Below are 16,583 nucleotides of genomic sequence, written 5' to 3'. Positions count from 1 at the left end.
ACAAAGTACTCAAAGGTGGCACGCTGTAAAATTCAAAGAGAGAGATTTGATGAAATGGGGGCAGACATTGAAACTCAACTTAAAGGTGCACTGAAGAGGAATCTGAACTCGTCTTTTTGTCGCGGGAACTCGGTCTACACGTTCCTAGCATTCTTAGAAACTGCGACTTATTGCCCTGTGTGGCCGATTTCCCTAATTAAATCGAATTAACGCCCGGCTCCCGCCTTTTTTTCGAATTATTCCTCGTACGATGGGCGGAGTCGACCAACGCGGGGAGTGCCTTTCAGCCAGCTCCGTGGAGGTTTTGCTTTTGCTTCATTTTGTTTTTTAGGTTTCCGCGAATAAATAGTTTCATTTGCAGATAATATAACCGCAAAATAAGCTCGCAGAAATAAATATACGCGCGGACTTTTGCTTCTACGGACTACTACGTATTACTCCGCCGATGGCAGAGCGGCAAGCCGCCACGGGACTGGGTGAAAGGCGCTCCACGCGTTGGTCGACTCCGCCCACCGTACGAGGGAGAATTAAAAAAAAAACGCGGGAACCGGGCGTTAATTCGATTTAATTAGGGAAATCGGCCACACAGGGCAATAAATCGAGGTTTCTAAGAATGCTCGGAACGTGTAGATTGAGTTCCCGCGGCAAAAAGACGAGTTCAGATTCCTCTTCACTGCACCTTTGACATTGGTGCATCCTGAAGGCCGTAAAAGTCATACAAAAAAGGAGGTTCCTGTTGCAATACTCTCCAAAGTAAAAAGTTAGCTCAGTAAATAGAATTGAAATGTGAAGTTGTACTGCTGTGAAGAGGTGGAGTGGCAGGTGGCATAGGGATATCAGGAGTAGCTTAGATCTTTTTTTTTTTTTCTAGTGTGCGAGCACTGCAACTCCTAATCACAGATTTCGTGTGAAGCCAGTCCATTGGGTTGTGGGCAACCTGACAGCAGGCTTTATGGACAACTATGCAAAGCATTTTATGGTAAAACACTCTATAGCTGTGAGTGGGCTTTGAACCCACAGCAGTGCAAGCAAGTCATTGTCGGAGGCGAACATCCAGCGTGCTTAACTGCCGGTCTCATGCACTGTGTCTTGGATGTCATCGTCATTGTCAACTTCGATCCGTGCACAATAGATCCAGAACACATCAGTATCGCATTGCCCTCTTGGCAACTCTTGAACTGAGCCTTGAAATGAAAGCAATGTGTGAACCAAAGTGCTAGCACACGTAATTTACGTTTGGCCTAACCATGCCAAATCGTCCGTCATTTTTTTATCTCATCACACTACACAGTGCTAGGCTGCCTACTGAACAACACGTTGTGCTTATGCTTATTAGTACTCTTGGTTATCAGAAGGACCACTTTGGGTTAAAACAGGTGCACAACGTCGGGGGATAGTGGAAGAGCATTGGAAAATGAAAGGGCATTGGCGTTCAGTGTAAATCCTATCCTTTTTATTTGTTTCCACGGGAAGCAGTGAGTATTCTTTTAAAGGGTGAACCACCAACTAGACCAGCTTTTTCAGCTCTGACGGTTATCCTGGAATCTGCTTCGTTTTCGGAAGTTGCAGCAACGCTTCTTCCTCTTGCAGTGACACCGCGGAGCGGGAGTGGCGGCAGCAGTCCGTCCCTGGCATCGTTGATGCTCCTGGAGCCACTTCCGGGCCCCCTGGTGGTGTCGCGGAGTGAACTCAGCCTGGCACAGTTGTCGTCGCACGAGCAGCGTCAACTTCGCGGAGGAGCCAGTGGTGTGGGGCATCCCTCGTCATCATCTTCGCGGCAGTCGCGGCAGCACAGCCCCCTTGACCCGTCCTCTGCGGCTGGCAGAGACACCCAGGTAGGCCAAAGCAGCCTGGGCAGAGCTTTGTAGAGGCAGATAAGGTTTGGCAGAGGATTAAAAGCAAAAAAGAAAAGCAGTCTATTTTGCATGCAAAGTTGCTGACCTGAAATTTGGAACCACATTTTTTTTGGACATGCTTGATTATTCGGACTTTCTCCCGACACCGTGCCATGCCCCATAGAGCTTATGTATAAGAGCGCCTGAATTTTCAGACCTCATTGGCGCTCGCCGCAGCACCGCCGCCATATAATGCGTACAGTGTTTATGTATCTTTTTTATTGTACCCTCAGGACCAAAGGCATTACAGAGGGGAGTGGGTTAATTACCGTAATTACTCGATTCTAAGCACCCCCTTTTTTTCACGATCGCGATGCCCAAAGTGAGAAAGGGTGCTTAGATTCGAAAAATCTAAACTGACCCCCCCCCCGTCCCATCTTTTTGCGGCGAAATCTCGATGTAACGGGCGTGAGAAAAAACATTTTATTTAGGAAACATTCAAAAGAAAAATAGCTGCAGACAGTTCTGTGCCGCCATCTGTCTTGTAGTGTCGGAACGCAGCAACACAAAAAGCGGGGTGGACGCCGCTGTCCTCACTTCGGCGAGCGCGGCCTCGCCCGCTTATCTGCTCCGGTGGACGCATTTGTTGCTGCGACGCACGTCTTATCTTTTCTCTTTATCTTTCCTCTGATCTTTGAACTCTCCTCTATCCGCACTTGGCAGCGGTGGTGGCTTGGCTCGAGCCAGTAGGCAGGCCCGTGCAATTTCCTTTTCATCCTTCTCTCAGTCACAACAACAACAATGCGCAGGCCGCGCCTCCTCGGGACTCCAACTGCACAGGTTCGACGAAAAAGAGAGCAAGTGCACTTGGTGGCCTCGGCAACCTCTCTTCCACGCAAAAAAGGGGGTGCTTAGATTCGCATGCAAAGTTTTTTTTCAAAAATTTTTTTCCGAAAATAGGGGGGGTGCTTAGAATCGCGAAAATATGGTAATATAAAGAACAATTAACATAACACAGTCAAAATAGATAGTACAAAATAAGCTAAAGTTCCTCCAGAATAAAACAAAGAACATCAGAAAACATAAACAGCGTAAAAAACATTGTATACAATGCATTGTTAACCGGTTCCGAGTTTGGTTTTTTGGTCTGGTCGCTAGGCCTAATTGCGAAGGCCAGTGCCGACGGAGCGCATGCTTCGGCCATTTACTGGTTCTGATCTTGATTGCCACCTTCACCTTTTCTTTTTGGGCTCTCTGCACGGCAGGCAGTGCCCGATTCCCGCAGCAGCAGATTCATTTCCTCATCTGGACTTTTGCCCCGACCAGTGCTATCATCCGCGATGTGCTGATAGCAGTGCAGCCGTGTAATGCCGAGGATATGAAAGTGGTCACTGTTGTTGTCTACGCACATGATGTGAGGCAAGACTTTGAGTCATGTGAAGCTTCAGAATGTGCACACAACTGCTGATGCCATCCTCCACCATGTTGGCTGTTAATTAGTGTGGCCTTTTGTGTGTAATTTGATTTCTCAGATCGCCCAGTTTTTCCTGATATTTTTGAGGTGCCTTGAGAGTCCGAAAAATTGATTGGTGACTATAAATGCTATCTTCTGTGTTTGATTAATTTCATGAAGAGCTATATTGACAGTTTTCTACATGTCATGTGTAAATTGCAGGCAGTGACCAATTTTTTTCAGTTCCCTCAATGTTGTACTGCATGCACACTATTACAAATGCCAAAGCAGCTCTGAAACAGTACTGCCCTCCACGGCCTCCTCTTTCACGGCACAACGTGGTTGTGTTGGGCGCTCTTCAAAAGCGACATCGTCACACGGGAAGAAGCTCTACAACACAAACTGCAAAAAGCGCATGACAATCGTGCAGCTGTGGCACATGCTGAAAGAACGCTCGATCAACGCAGATGGAAGTGCGTGTCACCATCAGAACGTGAGACACCATCTGAAATGAAAAAGACCACTGACCTGCCAATCAGCATTTTGAGGCAGCGCTTTGCTGGCTGTCCAGTGCCAGCGCTGCACCATGTGGTTCAGGTTTAAGGAGCGCTCTTGGAGGTGTACAGATTTCAAGTTTTAAGCTGCAATGCGAATATGAATAAATTGCAAAGAACATATATTATTATGAAACAAAAAAGAATGCCAGCAGTGTTTGCCTATTTATCATTTCTTGAAAATGTTTTCCATACTGTCCAGTCCTCGCCTGTGTGCCTTGGGAACAAGAGAGCGAAGCTCAAGTTCATTCAGTTTGTATTTCAAGCGCATAATCCTAATGATGAAATGAGTGAGCAAGTTATGAAGCATGCAGCATGCAGCTTCTACTTTGCTGTTCGCAGTCATTTGTATGAGCTGCATTGGAGAGGTCCGAGTCCAGAATTATCTCAGTTTTACGCTGTGTTGTGATCAGGTGATGGCAGTCAGTGATACTTTTTTTGGTCGTTTTCACATCAGCAGTCAGGCTCTCTTTTCACAAGCATGCTGGAAGGCTTTCGAACACAGGGAAACCTAACTGATTCGGACTTCAAGGGAGTCGGAAAAGAACGTCCGAATTATCGGGATGTCGAATTTTCAAATAGCCCTGTCCCCAGCTACGAGAACTGCATGTCTACAGCGATTTTTTCCTGTTTTGTGAAACGCTTAAATTTGTGCGTACTATTGGGAGTGTCAGAACCAGAACTGCTTCATAATGGTAAGAGTATCCACGGCTTCTTTCAGTCTTTCAGTCTGCAATGCAGTAGCACTGGAGCTTCTTAACATGTGGCGTCACACGCGACGAGTGTTCACGCACAAACTGAACTGAAACACCACACAAATGCAAGCAAGGGGTGCTCACATCAGAGCTGGAGTGGAAAGATGCCCTTCAAAAACAACGAAAAAATATCAGCAACACAGCAGTTGCCATTGTAAACAGCGGGCTTGGCTGGCTGGTTGATGTGTGCAGCGGATAGCCGCCGTAGGTGTTGCTTGCGGGGAAGCTCTGAAAACGAAACTACGGAGCCAAACTTGCTCACAGCTTATCGATCGGGGTGCCTGCCAGTTGTCAACATGCCCGCCATTGCGCGCACATCAGAGGGGCACAAGAAACAGTGCAATATGCAGTTCAGGCGTGAGGACAAATATTTTGATGACCACTTGTTAAGCAGATCATACCTAGACATGTTGCCACGTAGGGAACTCGTCCGAATTAACTGATGTCAGTCCCGGGGCAGCTCAATTAACAAGCTTCTGATGTCGCAGACTTGCATGGGCATTTGGTGGGAATCCAGTGGCAGTCGTAATTAACCGAATTTCTGAATTAAGGGGATGGTATCAACGAGGTTTTGCTGTATGTAATGGCAGTGGCCCTCCATTCCAAGCAGGGGTTGTGAGCTTCATCTGTTGACACCACTAACATGCATCACATGTCAGTCCACCATCACAATGTCCAGATGTCACATGACTCCTGATTGCAGCTGCCTTCCTTGCGAGTTTCTTCACGATCGGTATCAGCGCTTCGCGGTCGCCCCTGGTAATGTACTAAGCTCTCCCACAACATTGCGCTGAAGTTTCGTGACCAGGAAATTGGTGTGGAGGGGCTGTGGTCTTCTTTTTTTAATTCTATTTCGCTTACAAACTCTCCTTCGTTTTGAACTGAAGCGTCAATTAATAGAATCGGGAACAGCTGCATCACACATTTGTTGCCGGAAAGAACCGCATGACTGAAAGAAAAAAATTCAGGGGGCACTTTGGCTCTCTAAAGTGCTGCAAGGCGAAAGCATTTCCTGGCCACTGTTTTTTATTTACTTTTTTATTTTTCATATTTTGTTTTTTTTTATTTTTTTGCTCCTTTGCCTAATTTTATTCGTTTTATTTTTATTTCCACATCTTATTTTTATTTTGTTTTTTTTTTTGTTTATTTTCTTATTTTTATTTTCCTTTCCTTGACTTTACTCCTTTTATTTTATTTATGAAGGCCATGCATTCACTAGCTGCGCCTTTATTCATGCTGGAACCTTGAGCCTTTTAAGCAGTGACGCCGAAAGGCGGAGGAATCTGCCGACGCGTCTGCTAACGACAGTATGAGGCATTAAAGGCTTTCGCCTTAAAAAGGCGGCATTGAAGACCGACAAGCCAGCTGGCGGTCATCAATGGTTGACCAATGGGAAGCTGTCAGCTGAATGTGGCATGTTTTTGAAGTGAGGTCCTAGCTGCAGCGTGGAGGTTGGCTGAGCATGTTGTGTATTCTCAGCTGCATGTTTCGGAGATTTGCCTTGTTTGCTTCTCAGCACCACCACCGGAGCCAGGGTGACTTGAGCAGCCTGGGTTCGTCATCCCTCGGCCTGGACCGGTGCTGCCCAGCCGTCCAGTCCGTGGCCCCACACTCGGACTACCAGTCGGACAGCTCCAGCGAGTGGCCACTGGGTGCCGGAAGCAGCGCTGGTGAGTCCGTCGGAGCCCTCACAGAAACTGCGCAAGACCTCCGATGTCAAATCACCAAAGTTGTTCTGTCTGCATTCCCGTTCTGCTCTAGGAATTGGTTGGCAGCACATAACGAAAGCCCACACATGTGGTAAGGCTAGGCCTTGCGTGAAACAAGCCCACCAATGGTTATTGCACACTGGTGTGACATGGCGCTGCATGTTTGTAGATCACTAAATGACTTTCAGCCGTTTCAGCCGGTGCGGCAATTTAAGCTACCTTTTTCCGTTTTCAAAAGTTTTTTTTTTTTGATTAGTGATGAATACAGTTGAATCCCGGTACAACGAACGCCGCTTCAACGAAATTTTCGCCACAACGAAGTAATTTGCATTCCCCGTGAAACCCCCATAGGACTTAATGTATTAAAATTTCCTCAAAAACGAAGTACTTTGCGAGCACGTGTTCGCTTCTACGAATTTTTTTTGCGAATTTTTGCGGGTGAGTGGACCCTCCGTCTTGTCTTTCTTCAGAAGTTGAGTGCTGAAGAGCGACTTTCCCGTTCCCGCCGTTAATTTTTTTGCATCGCAGACTGTTGGGGGGGGGGGGGGGGGGGGGGGTACGCGCACTCAATTGCACATCCTCCTCGCGCACACCCTCGTGTGCTTTTTTTTTTTATCCAGATGCCCACGTGATTTTTGAAGTGACGTCACGCCCCGCTCATTGGCTCTGTGCTGGGCTTCTTCGATTGATGTAGCTCGCTGTCATGGTGCTCGCGGTTTCCTGTCAAGCACGAAAGCGCGTCATGATAACTTGCTAGCGGTGTTGGCTGGTAAGCGTTCGCGGCCTCCAAGCGAAGAGGGGCTCCTCGAAAGCGCGTGTAAAATGCGCCAGCGCACGCCATCTGCTAGCGTCTTCGGCCGCGTCCTCCGTGGCCGCGTCGTCTGCTAGGCACCGAGCGCGTTTCAGGCAGTCTGTGTGGACCGGTGGGCGGAGCCATCGGTGGGCGGAGCTTCGTGTCCTGTCGGAGAAAAAAAAAAAAGGAAAATGCGAGAGTGCAGGAAGAAGCCCACTCCGCTTCACCATTTCTTCCTTTGTGTGTGTACCGTTTAGCGTGGTCTCGTCGCGTCTCTGCTCTGCTGAATTCCTAGGATGTCGCCGCCAGCGAAGAAGCGAAAATTTCTTTCACTAGAAGAAAAAGCGCGTATTATTGCCGAAGCAGAAAGCGGGAAGAAGAAGTCGATTATTGCCGCAGATTTTGGCATCGCGCCGAGTTCGTTATCAACGATACTGAAGAGCAAAGAAAACATCGGTAAGGCACTTGCGTCGGGCACTTCAGCTCAACACACGAAGGTGACGCAGCCAACTGCGATATTAGCCTAGGGCGGCTTACAGCCGGCGTTTTGTCATCGCAGGGGTCTGTTGAACCCCGAGTAGCAGTATCAAGACGTTTCGTTGGAGCGCGCGTGAGCATTGACTTATGCAACGCCAGGCCGGCGGCAGCAAGCCCGCGAGAGCGCCGTGGTAGCACGCAGCGGTGCAGATGCGATGAGGCCCAACGGCTCTCGAAACGATGTGGGGGAGGAGGCAAGTAGAGGAGGTGGTGAAAGAAGGAACGGAGAAGAGGAGGAGAGGCGGCGTTGGGCGAGAAGAGAGGAGGAGGAGGACAGGCGGCGTTGGGCGGGGAGACATATGCAACGCCAGCCCGGGATCAGCCGACTCGTCTGTAATTTCTCGACAACGAAATTCCGCGACAGCGAAATTTTTCGTACGCCCCGCCGATTTCGTTGTGGCAGGATTCAACTGTATTGGTAATTCGCATTTGCAGCCGAAAATTTGATATTTTCTCTGCCCCAGTTTTCATGGAATAAAACCTCGTTAATTCGAACCCCATTAATTTTGGAAAACCGAATAATTTGGACGTCGCCGCACTCCCGCCAAATGCTCGTGTAAGGCGATGGCGTTGGAAGCTCATGAATTCATTAAGCTCGTTAAGCAGCGTAGAATATAAAAATTTCTTGCATCAAAACTACGTAAGATATTTTCTTGAAATTTAGTGATTAAGCATTCAGCGGTCTTCCCAATAAGCATCTCAGATTTTATTGCTCTAAACCCAGAAATAAAAAATTCACCTCCGATCCCCACGTCCCCCTAAGGACCACTATGCCTTCACTGGAAAGGTAGTTAGTTGCTGGAGAGATGCAGGCAGTTGGCTTGGACAATACCAGCAAGTGGATGATAGAGGATGTGTGACATGAGGTGAGACAGGGGTATGAACAATGTAATAACGTTAACACGGACAAGACCGCTTTGTTCTGGCAAATGCTGCCAAGCAGAACTTTGGCACTTAAAAACGAGATGTTCCGCGGCAGTGAAATGAACTGAGCACAGTGCTCCGTAACGCGCAACACAATTGGGAACTGTTTTCGGTGTGCTGGATTGCGTCAGGCGGGTGCTGAAGCCATGAGTGAAGCTGAAGACGGTGACAACATTGCTGCTTTCTGGGAGGAACTTGTCGATGTTCCTGACAGTGTGTCCCAGGAAGTCTGCTTCGATGATTTTGCGATGGTTGATGACGAGAAAGCGGTGATAGCATGTCTACTGAATGCACCCTCACCGTCGCCCTTGCCTTAGTTTTGATCAAGCGCTTTCCGCAAGAGATGTGACGTGCCACTACTGTGCACAGCATTCTTGCTTCTAGGTTATAGATAAGCTAATCTGTTGCCATTTTTTTATGTTCTACTGAAGTGTTTTGCAGTCCCCTTCGAGTTCGATATATCAAGGATCGACTGTATGTGCTGGACCATGGTGCTGTGCAAGAGCCTCTAAAATGAGACAAAGTGTGGGCCACTGCCTCAAGTGGCAACAATGAGGGAGATAAACTGCCGTGCATATCCAATCCAACCCATATGCAATGTAAATCCACAGTGGCACATTCCATGGCTGCCGAAGAGGCCGCTTGACTGCATCAGCAATGCCCACTTGCGACCTGTTTACTCTGAGAAGTCAAACATTCAGGTTCTACTGACTCTGAATATAAAAACATGAATATGTGTTCACATTCCTAAGAGATACATGACAGTTCCCCAACAAAATTCGAATTATCAGAGTTTGAAAAAGCAGTTGTGAATACATACATGTTCCTATGACATTTGTGATGGTTCCCAACAAAGTCTGAATTATTAGAGTTCAAAAAAATCATCGGCTGCTGCATATGGGAATTGGCATGAGGGCATTGTTAGTAAGGATGTGACATCGTCATTGCTGTCACTGCTTCAACCTAGGGGAAGTCCAGAGGTCTGGGAGTTCTTGTTCAATATGTGCTAGTAGTTGCTTTAGTTGGTTAACACAATTTTTTTTTGTAATTATAGTTTCACGCTTCCGTTTCTCTCCCCTCTAGATGAGCTGTCCACGTGTGGCAGCAGCCATCTTGGAAGCCCACTTCCCCGCCGTGGACTCTCGGAGCGGGCCCCAAACCACAGCCCCAAGATCCGGCTCGGGTGAGATGGACTTCTTTTACTGCTGTGGCACTTTAGTCTCACTGGGTTGTGATGCTTGCCTGACCATAGCCACACAGCATTCCACACGCAGTACAGTAGGCTCCCTCTAAGATGAACTTGGAAAGGACCATGAAAATTTGTTGGTCTCATCAGAAATTTGTCTTAACATAATCCCTTCGAAAAAGATATGCAAGCATGCCTGTCCAAAAATATATGTAACATGGAAACAATAAATAAAATGGCCTATGCATGAAGTGAGGTGAAGATTGAGGGCTTGAATACACTCGGATTTTTTACAAATTCGGTCCTATGGGAAACCAACCAAATGGTCTGACATCATTCATCTGATCCAAGAATTCGTCTTCACCGAGGTTGTCTTAGCGAGATTCCCCAGTATTGCTATGACAACAACATTTGATGATGTAAGGACTGCAAATGTTACGAGCTGTGCATTTTATTCACGAGGGAATTCTGTGGCTGATGTGTTGCTTTTTCTCATCTGATCTCAACCACTGCCCCATTGTCCTTGAGTGCTCCAATCTCTTCAGAGTGCCTTTGTCCTGTTCGAAACCAGGGATGGTGCGTGAACAGTACAGTTAAGCATCATGCTGCTTAATGTGTGCTCGTGCACCTATTGTAAGCCCCGCAGCACTGTAATACCGGTTGGACTCAGCTGTTCTCACATACAGTGTCGCAGGTCTTCGAATTAACAGAGCCAGTTCATGCTGCCAGCTCAAATATCCAGCACAATTTACATGACTTCTGTCACCCACACTTCGCGCACTTTTACGCGTGAAGTTCCCAGACACCGTTAGAGCGTGTGGGGTTAGCGGTCTCGGACTCAAAGGAGATGGCCTCTACTCAGCGTGGCAAGCTCAGCGGAGACCAGCTACCAAGTGACAAGAGGTTTTTGGGCGTTCGGTGCCCAGCTTTCGCCGGTCGCAAGCCAGAGAATGGGTCGGAGCCAAAGGTTCACAAACAAAACAAAGTTTATACAGCAAAGAGACGACACAGAGGATTTCACAATCACTAGTACAAACACATACAAAGTGATTAACAAAAGAATGCAACGCGTGCAAAGTTAAACTCGAGAGAGAGACTACAATACAGAGGCAATATTGCACCTAAAGTGCACTCACACACGAGAGAGAGGTAAACAAACAAAACACAATTTGTTCACCGGGCACTGCGGCAGTCCGACGACCAGAGTTCCACGACGATGCCGTCCCGCAGAGTGGCGAACGTTGCCTCGTTGGTCCGATGCTGGCCGAGTGGTGTTTTCCCGGGAGTCGAACGGGCGCGCTTCGATGAAGCTTAAACGGCGGTCCGGACTGACTGATAGCTGTCAGCGTCCTTCTTTTATAGGCTCGCTCTCACGTCTGTTTGTTCTACGCGCCAAAGTAGGCGCGCACATACACTCAGCATCTCCAGTGTAGTTTCCCTTCCTTTCTCTTGCCGGCCGCGCGTCCCCATTGGTCAGAGTCGGGAGACATTTCGCGAAGGTTCGGGCTTGTTCTTGCGTGGCGCCGCCGCCGATGGGCGAGGGGGGATGTGTCATAGTGCACGCAAGGCTACGCCCTTTTCCCCCCGTCAGCTATAGAAGCGACTCGGATGTTCTAGAGAAATCTCCGGCGTGGATGACTCATTCCCTCGGCGCACGCCGCGTCGGTTGAGTGGTGGAGGAGGGGAGAGGGAGCACACGCACACAGGCTAGGCACTCCGCGGGGGTTTCCTCCTCCCCCGTTCGGCTCCCGCCGGCGAGACATCGTGTGCGCGGTGGCGTTTTTCTTTGTATGGTTTCAAAAATGCGCCGAATTTTGTGACAACTGCAGAAACTGCGAATTATGCGAGCTTTTGAATTAACCGTTATCAAGGTTTAACTGTATTTATTTTGCTACCAACAGTTTTGTTTTAAGGGGGGACGAGGCCTTTAAAGTAATCTCTTTAATTATGGCTAGAATCTCATGAAATTTTGCACACAGATGCGTTTTTCTCTTTTGATTCCAAATATGTAATCATAATTGAGCTGGTGGTCTTGAATCTTACAAAGCCTAGAATGTAATTAGGCAATTTCTTACGCAGCTTTAATGAACTTTCTCATTGCATTTTGTTGCTTTTATTTACATGAATTGATAGCCAGAGAGTTCCTATACCCGGTGGCATTCTTCGTTTTTCTCTGAAGGCATGTCGTCCTGTTATACTGTGTCGAGAGTAAAAGATCGCAGTATTTGACACTGCAACTCGTTAAGCTAATTGTAAATTGTTATTCACACATGACCTACACAAAACAGTAAGAATGTCATCTGGTATGAGAATTTGCTGGTTATCAATTCATGTAATTAACAGCAACAAAATACAGTGAGAAGGTTGACTAAAGCTGCGTAAGAAATTACCTAATTACACTCTAGAATGTAAGATAACTTTTGATCTAAGACCACCAGCTCAATTATGACTATATTTTTGGAATCAGAAAAAAAACGCATATGTGTGCAAAATTTCATGAGATTCTAGCCATAAATAAAAAGATCAGTGTTAAGACCCTCATTCCCGCTTAAACAGAAATGCTGCGGTAGTCTGCTTTCAGAATGGCTCCTCCGCAGTGCAGGGATGCTACGAGGGCGAAGCATTCTATAACTTGTGACAGTGAAGAAGTTGTGGTATGGGAAGGGATAAAGGTGCCCTATTGGAAGGGATAGATGTGCCGTATTTGAAGGAATAAAGGTGCTGTATATGAGGGGATAATAAAGGTGCCGTATTGTAAGGGATAAGGGTGCCATATTGGAAGGTATAAATGTGCAGTATTGGAAGGGATAAAGATGGTGTATATGCAGGGATAAAGCTGCTGTATATGAAGGGATAAAGCTGCTGTATATAAGGGGATAAAGGTGACGTATTGGAAAGGATAAGGGTGCCATATTGGAAGGGATCAATGTGCTGTATATGAGGGGATAAATGTGCTGTGTATGAAGGGATAAAGGTGCCATATTGGAAGGGATATTGGTGCTGTATTGGAAGGGATAAAGGTGCTGTATATGAGCGGATAAAGGTGCTGTATTGGAAGGGATAAAGGTGCCGTATTGGAAGGGATAAAGGCGTCGTATTGGAAGGGATAAAGGTGTCATATTGGAAAGGATAAATGTGCTGTGTGGGAAGGGATAAAGGTGTTGTATATGAGGGGATAAAGGTGCCGTATTGGAAGAGATAAATGTGCTGTATTGGAAAGGGTAAAGGGGCTGTATGGGAAGGGGTAATTGTTATTGTGTTGTGTGTTAAAAGGTGAATCTTTTTTTTTCCCATTTGTGTGTTCTGCCATGCTGGTCACTTGAGTTGACTCACTCACGTGTGCCTTGTCCCCTACCTGCTTCGTGTTGCCTGCAGCTGCCGCGTGATGAGCAGTGGTGTAGAGGAGGCGGTGCGCAGTCCGCTGGCCAGTCTGCGCCATGCTGTGCCCCCCACCACTCCCCGGTCGGCCAGCAGTGGGGGGGCCCACCCGGTGACATCGGGTGGACCCTCCTGGTCACCCTCCTCAGCCAAGGGTGGTGGGAGCAGTGCCGGCAGCAGTGCAGGCAGTGCGGGTGGGTCCACCTTCCAGGAGGACCTGCTGCGGCTCATCGGACCCGACTACCTGGACAGCGACTCAGAGGCAAGGACCCGTTAACAAACACTCGCACCACTGATTGAAACATTGATTGATTTAGTGTGATTGATTTCGGCAAAGCCGTCAGTGCCAAAGCAAGCCGCAAGCAGGCGGGCGAAATGAAAGCTGCCCTGCATCATCAGCTGCAGGTCGCAAACAGTAGGCCAAACTGTCAGTTTGGGGTCTGTGGAGCTCCAGTTCACAATCGTTCTACAATTAAACATGAGTACAGTGATACCGCTGCTGGTTGCACGTGTTGAATGCCAGTTCAAGCAGTAGGCCGAACTGTCAGTTGGGGTCTGCGGAGCTCCAGTTCACATTTGTTGTACAGTTAAACGTGGTGGGTATAATGAAACCTTGTTATAGGGTACCTTGTAAGGCCGTGCAAAAACTGTGCACAAAGTGCCTGCATGCCGTAACTGAAACCAGTGTAAATATATCCACTGACTGGGTGAAAGATGATACCCAAGGTATTTTGTGAAGGAAGGCAGATGTGGAAGCTTTTATTCACATAGGATCACAGAAATTCATTAATTATGTCTTTTGCTGAGGCGGCTTCTCAACTTCTAGTGGTCTATTAGGCTCGTACTTTGGCAAACAGAGGAAGCGCGTCTAGTGCACGCGCAGTTTCTCCAACAGTAAGGCCCGTAGTGTCTCCAGCTTTCTCATCGGAGTCACTTGCATTCAGTGGTGTTTTGCCCAGTTAGGAAAGTAACAGTGTCTCTGCCAGACCATGCTGGTCTCAGTTACTTTGTCTACACTTCTAAACATGCAAAAGTTGAGAGATTCCACAGTGCCATTTCACTGCAAAACTTGTGCAGTTCGTGTGAAGAGCCCGTTCACAGGCAACTCTGCAAAATCATCAAGGGCTGTTTTATCATCCCACGCTGTGCCTTAAGTGTAGTGTTAATTTTTACCTGCACTGATGTGTGCAGTTTCTCTGATATTACTGTTATCAGCTTGGGGCCTCGTGTCATGCCTCCTTGCTGTGTGCTGTGTGACGCAAGTGGAGTGTCACTCACCGAAGAGTGCACTCCGCTAGGAGTGCGTTCACAGACCACACTTTGCTGGCCGAGTGCGTAGCCTCGACGCCAGCGGTTCCAGTGGTACAAAATTTATAGTGTATAAAAGTACCTACAACTTTATTTTACGTGCTATAACACTGTTTTCAGAAAAAAGTTTGTTGGTTATAGCTACAAGCGAAGCAACAAAACAAGTCAACGTGATCAGATGCAACATCGCTGCCCGCCGCCATCTTGTTTGTTGCCGCAACTCTGGATCATTCTGGATAGTCTTGGCTGGTCTTGGCTTTTCTTCTGTTTCTATTTTTTTTTTTTTCATCGCTAAAAACTGTTGAACCTTGTTTTATTTGCGCTATCACGTTAATCAAATATTATGAGTCTTTTTCTCTTCCATCGTCCTGTTCAGAAATTTCGCTCATTTTCTGTCGCCATTTTTTTTTACTACGAGCGCACTTTGCTTTGCCGTTTAGCACCGCGTAGCCCAAACTGTCCCTCGGGATGCCGAAGTGCACTCCCCGTAAGTGCACTTAACTTCTGCGCTTGACAGGGGTATCACTTTCAGAGGCCTGGGCTCTCTTGAACTCGTGACCTCAACTCATCTAACCTCACAACTCACTCGGGCTCGCTCAGACTCATCAGTCATCCGGTGTCAACCACTCATGGTGACTTACGAATCATCTAGGCTTACTCACTCATTTCAACTCACTACTCATATGGACTCACGACTTATCTAGGCACGCTCAATTCGACTCACGACTCATCTGGGCTCCTCCAGACTGACTGGGAGGAGTCAGATCACGATGTGAATGTGACCCCACTCTCACCATAACTCAGATCATGATCTCAAGTGAGCCCGTTCTCACAACTCCTATCATGATCTGAATGTGAGCCCGGACTCATGACTCAGATTGTGATCTGAATGTGAGTCCGGACTCACTCAAGACGCAGATTGTGAGTCCGGACTCACTCAAGATGCAGATCATGTTCTGGATGTGAGTCCAGGGTCACTCACGACTCAGATCAGATCTGAAATGAGCCCGAGTGAGTTCTGTGTGTGACATTCACTTGGTGCATCTTGCGCATTAGTAATTCGGTGCAGTGTAAGCAACAACGTCTCTCCTTCGGCCACACTCCTGGTCTCCGTCTTCAGTCTTCCACGAGGTGTTGACAGTGCCGCGTTGCTCTCCCAGGAGCCCACGTGGTGCCCCCTAGGGTCAACGGAGCGACCCAGGTCAGGACCCGAGACACCGTCATCCTCACTGGAGCGAGCTGGCAGGCGACAGGGGCTCGCACTGCGCTGCCGCTCATCGTGTCCTTCCACCGCGGAGGACGTCATTCTCACGACTGCGCAGCCCGCGCAAGTGATAGCCTGCAGTGATCTCGCGCCGTCAGCAGGAGCTACAGAGGGTGCAGCGAACAGCATGGCCAACAGCTCAAGGTGGGGGTGGAGCTCCTTTGCTGAAATTTTTGAATTTCTTGTTCAGTGCAGTCCTGGTGCAAGCGCTGCAAATTGTGAGGAGTAGAAATTTTTTATGGAGTCACCGCTTTCCTTCTGGTTACTATGTTCACAGATAACACGATTTCTTGGTGGGTACATGCATGATTTCTCTGAGCGATGATTGCGTGATATGTTCGGCAACCGATAGAAGGTGCACTCATATGGGAGCAGGCTGAGCCTGTCAGCGTGGTGTGCGATTTAACTCTTTCCTTACCACGGGAAAAACGACCATTTTTCACATGTCTCAGACAACATTTTTTTTTAGAAAAAGTGTGATAGATAAAATTATATAAAATGCATAACAATAATTCAGATAGAATGCGCTTTATAACGAAATTTATTTGAACACATATTCTGCTTGAAATGCTGTGAAAAAATATCAGTAAACACAACAAAAAGTAAAAAAGAAGAAAAGTTTTGTGTTTATATGACAATAACTTTCCAAACACTTGTACTAAAAAAATTCTAGAATATACAAAACAATTCAAATTCTTTCTAAAACATGGCATTAAAGTTTGAAAATTATAACTTGAATAGTTTTCGAGCTAGAATTTTTTTCTTCATGCCTCTTGAAAAGGCTCGTTTGAGAGTGCCCTTTATATGATTTTTACAGTCCAAGAAAAAAAAATTGGAAGTGTAATGTTATGCGCCAAACGAAAGCTTGGTAAGCGTGGTTTAAAAAA

At 47.3% G+C, this 16,583-nt stretch overlaps 2 protein-coding genes across 2 annotated transcripts in view; one reads left to right on the top strand and one right to left on the bottom strand.

Moving 5' to 3' along the window:
• LOC149333448 (cytochrome P450 2U1-like) overlaps positions 1–10,952 on the bottom strand; it is a 447,818-nt gene extending 436,866 nt beyond the window's left edge. Inside the window, exon 1 of the mRNA XM_089558686.1 lies at positions 10,924–10,952. The gene's annotated coding sequence lies outside the window, so the exon portion shown is untranslated. The remainder of the gene's footprint in view (positions 1–10,923) is intronic.
• The window catches only part of LOC149333447 (signal-induced proliferation-associated 1-like protein 2), a 101,171-nt gene that overhangs the window by 71,908 nt on the left and 12,680 nt on the right, over positions 1–16,583 (top strand). Inside the window, exons 21-25 of the mRNA XM_089558684.1 lie at positions 1,591–1,835; positions 6,114–6,267; positions 9,644–9,743; positions 13,122–13,386; positions 15,593–15,840. Of these exons, the coding sequence (XP_089414810.1) occupies positions 1,591–1,835; positions 6,114–6,267; positions 9,644–9,743; positions 13,122–13,386; positions 15,593–15,840 (1,012 nt within the window). The remainder of the gene's footprint in view (positions 1–1,590; positions 1,836–6,113; positions 6,268–9,643; positions 9,744–13,121; positions 13,387–15,592; positions 15,841–16,583) is intronic.

Source organism: Amblyomma mixtum, chromosome 8 (assembly GCF_055824585.1).
Source record: "Amblyomma mixtum isolate Tamu chromosome 8, ASM5582458v1, whole genome shotgun sequence".
NCBI classification, from domain to species: domain Eukaryota; kingdom Metazoa; phylum Arthropoda; class Arachnida; order Ixodida; family Ixodidae; genus Amblyomma; species Amblyomma mixtum.
The sequence above is the reverse complement of the archived record's forward strand: the minus strand, read 5'-3'. Positions and strand labels throughout refer to the sequence as shown.